This window comes from Nipponia nippon, unplaced genomic scaffold, assembly GCF_047370975.1.
Source record: "Nipponia nippon isolate SJK-2023a ecotype South Korea unplaced genomic scaffold, ASM4737097v1 scaffold_75, whole genome shotgun sequence".
Lineage (NCBI taxonomy): Eukaryota > Metazoa > Chordata > Aves > Pelecaniformes > Threskiornithidae > Nipponia > Nipponia nippon.
Window position 1 is genome coordinate 251,108 of NW_028262397.1, and position 10,382 is coordinate 261,489.

The following is a 10,382-nucleotide window of genomic DNA, read 5'->3' on the forward strand; positions in this document are numbered from 1 at the left end:
CCTGAGCCTCTGGGCTGCAGGTCTGCTGCCAGGGCAAGGCCATGGCCCAGCTCTGGCTCCTGCGCGGGACCCAGGGTGGGGCTGTGCAGGGAGGGACAGGCGAGCCAGCCCTCCTGGGATGGAGCTCTTCCCCTGCCCAAGGCCCTTGCCCAGCTGCTGCTCCCAGCACAGTGGGGTCTGTAGCAGGGGCAGGGGCTGCTTCCTTCCCATCCTGACACAGACCCCGGTGCAGTCCCAGCTCCGTGCTTCCCATGGGTCAGCGGTGGCTGGACACTCACACCTTGGGTTCTTGGATGAGCCCACCGTAGAAGATGCTCAGTGCTCCCAGTGCCCACAGCAGGATGCAAGGGGTGACGGACTCATTTCCCCTCCACACTCAGCTTCTCCCATGACGATTCCCTGCCGCAGTGACCATGACACCGGCAGCGGGACATATATGTCCTTCATATATGGTCATGAACGGCGCTGGAGAAGTTCATTGGAGGGCTGGGCTGTGTCGGAGGGGAGATAGCTCCCGATAATGTCTCAAAAGGTGCTGCTGCTGCTTTGATTGGCTCCTCCTGCAGCTGGGTCGGCATCTGCAGAGATATATTACCCTCCCATCGTTGTTGTCCCCGTGAGTCCCCAGGAGCCGTGGCAGGGAGTGGGGCGCAGCAGGGCTGTGCCAGCAGGGCAGGAGGCTCAGGATGGGGATGGAGGCAGTCCTGTCCCCTCGGGTGCTGTGGCTGCTCCTCTGGGTGCAGCTGTGCAGGGGTAAGTGCCGGTTCCCTTGTCTCACAGCCCAGGGCCAGCGGGTACCAGCAGGGTCATCGGGATCCCTTTGGGAATGGGGTTTGTGCCCACAGAGAGAAGGGGCCTGGGCTGTCTGCATCCACAGGTGGCAGAGAAGTTTCCTTCCTGGGGTCTCCGGCCAAGCACAGGGGCTGGGCTGATGCCTGGGATGAGGAGGGGACATGGGCTGGGGGGATCCTTGGGATCATCTCGGTGCTCTCTGAGGACATGGGAAGCCCTGGGGGTGGTGTGGGTTTGGGTGGTGGCAGGGCAGGTGGTGGGCAGGGGAAGCTGCGGGCCTGGGGGCATGGGGCTTTCCAGGGTGTGCTTGGCTGGGGAGGAGACGGTGCCCTGTGCAGGGCCTGGGGGCACGGTGTGTGGGTGGGCATGGGCAGGGGGCTGTTGGAGTGGGAGGAGGTGCCGAGGGCTGTGGGGCAGCGAATGGCCCAGCAGGGCTGGAGTTGGCACCCGCAGCCTGCACAGCCCATGGGGAGAGGAGGGACCCCCACACTTCCCCAGGGACAACTCAGAGAGGAGAGGGCTCCCAGCCTGGTGCTGTGACTCGACTCCCAGACCTGCAGTCTGGGGCTCGGCCCTCTCCTGACCGGTCCCGTGTTTTGGTGTTTGAAGGGGCTGCGGAAGTGAGGCTGGAGGCTGGCGGCAGGCGCTGTGCTGGGAGAGTGGAGGTGAAACACCAGGGCCAGTGGGGGACCGTGTGTGGTATCTCCTGGGACATGGACGATGCTGCAGTGGTTTGTAAGCAGCTGGGCTGTGGGTCTGCTGTTGAAGCTCATGACTACGCACACTTTGGGCCAGGATCTGGCCCCATTTGGATGGTTGGTGTTCAGTGTCATGGCACTGAGTCTGTTCTGTCTGAGTGTACAAACCAAGAACAGATTCGACAATACTGTGATCACAGTTGGGATGCTGGAGTGACGTGTTCAGGTAAGGGGCCAGCCTGTTCCCTACCTTTGTGTCCAGGATGGGGGAAGGGACCTGGCTGTGCCCTCAGGGAACAATGACAGGGTACTGGAGCAGGGCCCAGTGTGGCCAGTCACACTGCCGAGCTGGGACGGTCATTGCTGGCTTCCCCAGTCCCTGAGGAAAGCCCAGGGGTAACTCGCCACTGCCTGGCCCCAGATGCGGCTCAGCCCACCCTCCTGGGGCTGGGAGATGAATGGCCCACCCTGCTCCGCAGTGTCTGTTCCTTCCCATCTCTCTCCTCTGGCTCATCCCGGAGCTGCCTGGCAGCACCGAGGACCAGGTGCAAACATGCCAGAGGCACTGAGTACTGCTCACGTGGCCACCAACGGGCCTGGGGAAGGACCAAGATGGCCCCCAAAGCAGAAGGGCTGCTCAGAGGGGAGGAGCACTGGGCTTGGGCAGAAGAGCAGGGTGGCCCATGGCCACCTCATTCCTTTCCCAGGGTCACCCTGCGAGAGCCAGCCCAGAGGGAGTGCAGGCAGTGGTGACCTGCTTCCCAGCCTCTCCTGCCTGCCCCAGCCCCTGGCTGCCCTGTGCCATGGGGGATTTGCCAGCACTTTCTGGCTCTCCTTGGTGCCTGTCCTTGCACTGGGAGCTTGTGTCAGCCCAGGGCTGCTCCTCTGCCTGCTCTCCTGCCCAGCCACTGACCAGGGATGTGCATTTCTGGTGGCTCCAAGGGTTCCTCAGCCAGGCCCTGAGCTCAGTGGGCAGATCAGGCTGCAGCAGCCAACAGTGCCTTGGCCAGTCTCCCTGGGCCCCAAGTGCTCGGAGCGCTGCCAGGAAGCCCAGGGTCTCCAAAATGGCAGCAGTTTGTCTGAGCAGTGCCTACGGCTGGGGGTTTGGGAGAGAAGCAAGGCCACAAGTGCTGTGTGGATGTCTGAGGAGCGGCAGGGTGTGTTTGTGCCATCAGCAGCCACTGGGAGCTGCTGGGAGGGTTGTGGGGCTCTTTGCCTGTGGCCACCTTTCAGACCAGGTGGGACGTGGGCATGTAACTGCCAGAGGGCTCTGGGAACTCTCTGGGGTCTTTGCTTGCTCCAGGATTTGTCCGGCTGGTCGGAGGGGAGAGCCCCTGCTCAGGACGCGTGGAGATCCATGATGGGAACCAGTGGAAACCTGTCTGTGACTCAGACTTTGGTCCCAAATCTGCCAACGTGGTCTGCAGGGAGTTGCAGTGTGGTGCAGCCCTGCCTGTGCCCAGGGCAGCTCACTTTGGAGAAGGCGTTGGTGCCATGTGGGACAGAGAGCTGCAGTGTGTGGGGAATGAATCCTTCCTCTTCTCCTGCGCCAGGGGATCCCCCCGAGACCAGCCCTGCACCCGCACGAATGCCGCTGGTGTCACCTGTTCACGTAAGGACTGAGGGTGGGGTGTTCCATATCTGGGGGTGTGCTGGGGCCAAGGGGAGCAGGCAAGGGACAGTGCCATGCTGTGCTGGGTGTGAGGGCTGGAGGGGTGATGTGGTTGCCTCCAGCCTTAAAATCATGCAGAAGGAGGAGAAATGCAGGCTCTCCTCCATTTGGCTGCTCCTCCAGCTCCTGAGGAAGCGAGAGCACAAGTCCGCCCTCTCTCATCCTTCTCTGTCCCCAGAGTACACAGGGTTCAGGCTGGTGAACGGCAGCACGGTGTGTGAGGGGAGGGTGGAGGTCCAGGTGCTGGGGACCTGGGGCACCCTCTGTGCCTCCCGCTGGGATCTCTTGGACGCCCACGTTCTCTGTCGTCACCTCGACTGCGGGTTTGCTGAGTCCATTCCCAGAGGAGGGCATTTTGGGAGAGGCACGGGACCTGTCTGGAGAGACTCATTCCACTGTGATGGGACTGAAGCCCACCTGGGACAGTGCCCAGTGACCGCCCTGGGGGCCTCACCGTGCTCCCATGAGAACGAAGCTGCTGTCATTTGCTCAGGTGAGTGCTGGGAAAACGCTGTGTTAACACCATTTGCCTCGTGGGTGTTGCATGGCCACCCAAAGCAGAGGACCCTATGACAGCAGCAGGGTGAATTTATCCCTGGAGAAACCCTAGCTTCACCAGGAATGCTCTGGAGAGCTTTATCTGCTCAGACTGACCACTCTGATGTGTGAGAGCTGAGGACTGAACAGGGTCAGGCATCTCTGCTCCCCCAGAGCAGGGACTCAGGCCCTGGGGCCATCGTCAGGCCCAGGGTTCTCGGCTCTCCTGCTGCAGGACAGACCCAGGATGGGGCTGTGGGGCTCAGCTCCATCCCTCTGGCTGCAGACAGCTCTGTCCCAGCCCCACAGAGAGTCCCACAGAGCCCAATCCCACACCCGTGGGGGCTGCCCAGGTGCCCCCAGCAGCAGGCCTGGGTGTGAGCTGCAGAGCAGGGCTGGGCTTTGCCCTCGCTTCTGGTCAGCACAAATCCCAATCCTGTCCTGTTTGATCGGGAAGGCCCCCGTTGCTCTGCTCCCTGCCAGGGACACAGGCTCCCAGGCCCAGATGCCCAGGGATGCAGAGGGGCAGAGGCGTGGGTGCTCTGCCCCATGGCTCAGCAGTGCCAATGAGTGCTGAGGTGGGGCAAGGCTTGTCCTGGGGCTGCCTGTCCCCAGGCCACCGCCGGCTGCTGCTCCCTCCTGCGGGAGCTGCCCCATCTGCCTCAGCAGGGACGTGTTGGGTGGCTCTGCCCCACCAAGAGCCAAGAGAGTGTCTTGCTCAGGAAGGCTCAGGGACTGGGGAACCAAGCCTGTGGAAGGCTGCTCCTGAAGCTGACCGCAGAGGGCTGGGGGCAGGCGGGTGAGCTGCAGGGGGTTGTGAGGGTTGGAGAGCCTGGAGAGGTGCTGCAGGTTTGTGGGCTGTCTGGTGCTGCTGAGGGCTGGGGCATGGCTGCTCTCCCCAGGCCCAGGCAGCTCCACATCCCTGCGGCTGGTGGGTGGAGGGAGCCGGTGCGACGGGCGAGTGGAGATCTTGCAGCGTGGGACGTGGGGCCGAGTCCTGGATGAGCAGTGGGACATGCAGGAGGCCAGCGTGGTGTGCCGGCAGCTGCGGTGCAGAGAGGCAGAGAGAGCCTACAACCCCCCGAAGCCACAGAGAGGGACGGGTCCCGTGGGGCTGCGAGGGGTCCGGTGCGCAGGGCACGAGGCCAACCTGACCCTCTGCAACACCTCCGTGCCTGAGAGTGCGCTGGCAGCAGGGATTGCAGAGGACGTGGGGGTCGTTTGCTGGGGTGAGTGGCACTGCACAGGCCCCCCCAGGCTCTGGGCTGGGTGGGCAGCCGGCCCCTGAGGGCAGCTGGGGTTTCTTCCTGCTGCAGGGAGCCGGCAGGTCCGGCTGGTGAACGGGCCCGGGCGCTGTGCTGGCAGAGTGGAGATCTACCACCAGGGCAGCTGGGAGACTGTCTGCGATGACGGCTGGGACCTGTCTGATGCCGCCGTCGTTTGCCAGCAGCTGGGCTGCGGAGGGGCGGTGGAGGCAGTTGGCTCTGCTTGGTTTGGGGAAGGCTCTGGTCAGATATGGCTGGACAGCGTGAACTGCTCCGGGGCCGAAGCTGCTCTCTGGGACTGCCTGGCAGGGTCCTGGGGGCAGCACGACTGCGGGCACAAAGAGGACGCAGGAGTCGTCTGCTCAGGTCTGTGCCGGGAGCTGTGGTGGGAGCCCAGTGTCCGGGGAGGCCGGGACGAGGGGAGATCCAGCAACGGCCGAGGCTGTCCCTGGCTGCCTCTGAGCCCCTGCCTGAGCCTGTCCTGGGGACACCCATGCACGAACCCCCTCGGTCCCACTGGGGGCCCCTTGGAAGCTGAGCTGTCCCCAAGGCTTAGCGGGGAGGGCATGGGTGTCTGTCCGTCAGGGACTTCTCTCTGCCCCTGGCAAAAGGGTGACTTGCTGGCCGTGCCTCTGCCTGGCTGAGGGCCTGGGGGGTGAAGAGGCTTCTCTGCTCCCATAGACCCAGAGCAGCCTGTTCCCCTCTGGGGTCTTTCCTCCCAGATTTCATGGCCCTGAGGCTGCACAACAGCACCAACTGCTCCGGGCGCCTGCAGGTGTTCTACAATGGCACATGGGGGACCGTTTGCTCCAACTCAATGACTCCCCAAACGGTGTCGCTGGCATGCAAGGAGCTGGGCTGTGGGGATGGAGGGACCCTGGAAACACGCCTGCCCTATGGTAGGGTGTCTGGCCCCACCTGGCTGGATCGCGTGGAGTGTGGGGAGAGACACAGCTCCTTCTGGCAGTGTCCTTCTGCTCCCTGGGACCCACAGTCGTGTGATGACCTGCGAGACGAGACCCACATCACCTGCAATGGTAATTCGGAGCTCCCCGGGCACCAGCGTCCCCCCAGCTCCTGCTCCCTGCTGGGCACAGTCAAGCGCAGAGACGGGGCCCTCAGGGGCTTTCACTTTACGTGCCAGACCCTGCTGCTTGTGGTGGCACAAATGGGACTTCAGCTCTCAGAGCCCCACACATTCCCCAGGAGTTGTCATGCAGGCTCCCAGCAGCGCCCGGGGGAGGCAGAGGTGTCTGCAGGCAAGGTCTCAGAAGAGACCAGCCAGGGCTCCAAGGAGCGTCCCCTCCATGGACGCCCTCCTGCTGCTCTGTGAACCAGGGTCCCTCTGGGGCTGAGCAGTCAGGGTCCCCCACATTGCCGTGCGTGTCCCCTGAAGGACTGGGGTTCAGCTGCTGCCGTGAGCGAGGCGGCACGGGGAGGCGTGAGCAGAGCTCAGCCCCACGCTCTGCTGCACGACCCCCTTCAGCAGCCCCTTCACCGCAGCATTTCCTTCTGCAGGGAGACGGCCAGAAACACCCCCGGCCCTGGGGACCGTGTGCCCAAACTCCACGAGCTGCACAGGTAGCTGCTCCTCTGCATGCCCCTCTGGCCTGGCAGGGCTCTGCCTGCTGTCCCGGTGCCCTGGGAGGTCTCTGCCTTCTCCAGACAGGGAGAAGATTCGTGCCGTGGGAGGCGAGAGTGGGTGCTCGGGCAGAGTGGAGGTCTGGCATCGCGGCTCCTGGGGGACGGTGTGCGACGACTCCTGGGACATGCAGGATGCTGAGGTGGCCTGCAGGCAGCTGGGCTGTGGCCCCGCGGTGTCTGCCCTGGACGAGGCTGCGTTTGGGGAGGGGACGGGCCCCATCTGGCTGGAGCAGGTGGAGTGCCAGGGGACAGAGCCATCTCTGCAGGACTGCTGGGCTCGGCCTGGGGACAGCGGTGCCTGCCGGCACAAGGAGGATGCTGCCGTGCACTGCTCAGGTGAGCGGCAGGGCTGGGACCCTTGCTGGAGCTCTTGGCAGAGCTCCTGAGAGCAAGGCTGTCCTTGTGGAGCCTGGGAGCCTGGTGCCAAGTGGGCAGCAGCCTCTGTGGGGCTGGATGTCCTCTGGCTTCTGCCTGCAGGGCCCTGCAGCCCCCAGGGGCATCTCCTGGGCTACCTGTGCCATGCTGCCCAATAGCCAGAGCAGGGCCCTGGGCTCTGTCCTGGCCACCCTGACCAGTTTTGCAGGAGGGGCAATTTGGGTGGGCTGTGTCAGGGATACATGCACATACACACAGATGACGTTTGAGAGAGGAAGCTCCCCAGTACCTGCACACCCACCCTCTCAGCCCAGCTCTCCTTCTCGTCTACAGCTGCACCCACGACAGCAGCACCAACCCCCCGACCAGGTAACCTGTCCTCCCCGATGGTGCTGGGTCTTCTCAGGGCCAGCTGTGACCCATGGCGGGAGGGAAGGAGCTCCTTGCCGGGATGTGAAAGTCCCAGCCAGAGGCACTGGGATAGCAGTGGGGCGGGGGGGTTGGGGAGGTCTGTCATTTCCCCATCAGGGTGGGAGCTTCTTCATCACTCACTCCTGGGGTTGTGTACCCCTGGTGTAATGGGGTCAGGACTGGGGTGTCCCAGCCCCCCACCTCTCCCAGGCCTGGTGCTACCCTTTTTGTGCTCCTGCCATGCAGATCCCACCCGGGGCCGTCCGACCGTCAGCGGGAGAGTCTCATTGCCCGTCATCATCTGCATCATCCTGGGGGCCCTTCTCTGCCTTGTCCTGGCCCTCCTGGCTGGGCAAGTGCGAAGCGCTAGGGCTGGGCGCGGAGGTGGGTGGCGGGGAAAGGTGCCTCCTGGCAAGGCCAGGGGTGCTGTGAGGTGTGAGTGAGTGGCACAGGCAGAGCTGGGGGGATAAGGGTGTGTGCTGCCTTCATTCCCATGCACTGCCTCCTTGACTGCCTGACCATGGGCCACCAGCAGCAAGGGGCAGAGAGAGTCCAGACATGGGGGGAGATAGGGATGGGTTGAAGACAGAAATGGCGGAGCTGGGGTGAGGGAGATGGGAGCAGAGGGGAGATAGAGGAGGACATCACACTGGCAGCGCTCTGGGCAGGTGTGGAGGGGGCTGTGGGGCAGGGGAGATGCCAGGAGGAACACAGGGCAGCAGGGTCGATCCCCATGGTTTCAGGCCCCCAGGCTGTTCCTCTGTCCAGCCCTGACCTCCCCCCAGGGTCCATGGGCTGTACTGGGGCGATAGCCTTTTGCTGCCTCAGGGGACCAAAGCTGAGGGAGCAGAGCAGGATCCCGTCCTGTCTCTGCCTGTCCCTGGGCCAGCCCTGCTGCTGTCCACAGGCTCTGGGAGAGCTTGGGAGCCCTTCCCTGAGGCCGTGTATGAGGAGATCGGTTACAGCCCGGCGTGGGAGAAGCAGGTGAGGTTCAGTGGCTCAGGTGGGTGTGGGTTCCTCCCGGGGGGCACATCTGCCGGGCTCTTCCCCCTCACCCCCACCCATGGCTGACCCCTGCAGTCCCCTGGCCCCTGGTCCCTGCAGTGCTGAGGCTGTGGGGGCTGTGGGGAGAGCAGCCAGGTCCTGGGCCCAAGAGAGGAGCTTCCTCCCCACCAGTTCTTCCCGTCCCAGCTGGGGACAGCCCCTCTCTGCCTGTCCCTGCACCCCTCTGGGACACCTGAGGGGGGAGGGAAGGGGCTGTCCCGGGGCAGCTCTGGGAGCCCCTTTGAGACAGGGTTTGTCCCAGGGGAGCAGGGTGAGTCCTGAGCCCTTCTCCCCACTCAGCCCTGCCTCTGTGGGTGCCCCGTCCCCAGCAGCACTGACCACAAGCCTGGTCAGCAGAGCGCACTCCCCTAACAGCCGCTGCGCCTCTCTCCAGGCTTCTCTTCAGAGGGGTCCCTGACCAAGCTGCAGCCCTACCCCGGGGACAGCAAGGAGGAGGATGGTCCGGGATCAGCAGCAGGTAATAGGGTGCGGGAAGGAGTGGATCTCTCCTCCCTGCAGACATGGGAAGAACAGCGGTGTCACTGAGTGTCTCTGTCGGAGTTGGGGAGGACATGGGGCTGTCTCCTGTGGTGCTGCCAACACCGGTGTCTGAGCCCCATGTCCCTGCGCATCCTCCCATCCTCTGCTCTGCAAATGTATCTTCTCCCTGTCACCAGCTCCCCTCTCCTTTCAGACGTCCCTGTCCTGCCTGGAGGTGACCCAGCGGATGGCTATGATGATGCCAGGGAGGTTTCTGAGCCTGGGGAGGATCATGCCCCTGGGCAGGGAGACTGGGAAATGGCCAGGGCACCAGAGGAGGCAGCAGGACCCAGGGATGCACCTGGAGGTGAGAGGGCAAGAGAGCGCTGCCGGATCCTGGGCTGCCATCCCTGGTGCCGGATGAATCGTTGTACTGAAAGGCCCAAAATTTTGGGATGAGGGATTGTGGCCCAGGAATTTTCCTTGGGGGCCCGGGGGTGGGAGAGGGAGCTGAACGTCTCAGGACTGGTGAGGAGAAGGGAGGAAGGTGATGTACAGAGCAGGAGGGGCACCCCATGGGGTGAACGTGCAATGGCTGCCTTGCTGCTTGCAGGGGCAAAGCTGTGCTCCCAGAGACGTGCTGGGGCCCCTGGAGCTGAGGGAGATGCCTGGTCCCTGTCCCCAGAGAGCACAGGCTATGACGATGCTGAAGAGGTGTCTCTGGCACATCCCCCTGAGGACACACAGGCTGTGCCACCGGAGCTCAGTGCACAACAGTCCCTGAGCCCCGCGCCAGGAGAGCCCGTCCCTGCCATGCAGCTGGGTGCAGCCAGGAGGGAGGAGAGGTCTGTGCAGCTGGGAGAGCCGTGAGCACCAGGGAACCATCTCCCATTTCCCGTGGGCAGCAGAAACAGCCGGGCATTTCCTCTCTTTTTATTCCCCTGTTTTTGCATCGTGCCTCCACATTTGTTCTTATTAAAAGCCTTTAGGGGTTTGAGCCAGAGCTGGTGCTTGCCTGGCCCGATGTCAGGGTGTCTCCCTGAGGCTGATCGGGAGGAGCGGAGCACAAAGACATGGTGGTGGGGAAGGGGCACATCTCAGGGATAGACAGCAATCTTGGGGTCAGATTGAGGGGCTGTGAGAGCCCCTGGTCCCTGGGGAATATTCCTGCTGAGAGAGACATTTCCATCCTGCCAGCCACAGTTTCCAGCCAAAATGTCTCTCTCCAAGGTCCCGTGAGTGCCCATCTCTTCACCTCGGGGTTCCCCAGCTGCTCTTTCCCCCAGGTCCTGCCTGGGCCACACTGGTCCCACGCAGAGAGGCCACGACAGAGCTGCTGTTTTTGGTGAGCCCTGGGCTGTGGCCTCGCAGAAGTTAGCCCTATGGTGGCCGCAGTACCCTGGACACCCCAGCCACCCCCAGGGGGTATCACGGCCCGTTGATCACCTCCCACAGTGGTTAGGA

At 63.6% G+C, this 10,382-nt stretch overlaps 1 protein-coding gene across 1 annotated transcript; it reads left to right on the plus strand.

Annotated features, from left to right (window-relative positions):
• The first annotated feature begins 653 nt into the window (after nt 1-653).
• Nucleotides 654-9,887, plus strand: LOC148050677 (antigen WC1.1-like). The gene is made up of 15 exons (XM_087741116.1): nt 654-753; nt 1,402-1,716; nt 2,794-3,102; nt 3,350-3,655; nt 4,602-4,928; nt 5,016-5,330; nt 5,687-6,001; nt 6,483-6,545; nt 6,630-6,944; nt 7,317-7,352; nt 7,641-7,778; nt 8,302-8,397; nt 8,833-8,916; nt 9,133-9,285; nt 9,604-9,887. Exons 1-15 carry the CDS (start codon nt 687-689, stop codon nt 9,786-9,788), a joined length of 3,024 nt encoding a protein of 1,007 aa, XP_087597242.1. The 5' UTR covers nt 654-686; the 3' UTR covers nt 9,789-9,887.
• Nucleotides 9,888-10,382: the final 495 nt, after the last annotated feature.

What these genes read in the sequence shown, in the direction of transcription:
- LOC148050677 (XM_087741116.1), top strand. Translation starts at nt 687, where the DNA reads ATGGGGATGGAGGCAGTCCTGTCCCCTCGGGTGCTGTGGCTGCTCCTC. An exon ending in GACCCACATCACCTGCAATG is followed by an intron (nt 6,002 to 6,482) that starts GTAATTCGGAGC and finishes TTCCTTCTGCAG; the next exon opens with GGAGACGGCCAGAAACACCC. An exon ending in TGCTGCCGTGCACTGCTCAG is followed by an intron (nt 6,945 to 7,316) that starts GTGAGCGGCAGG and finishes TCTCGTCTACAG; the next exon opens with CTGCACCCACGACAGCAGCA.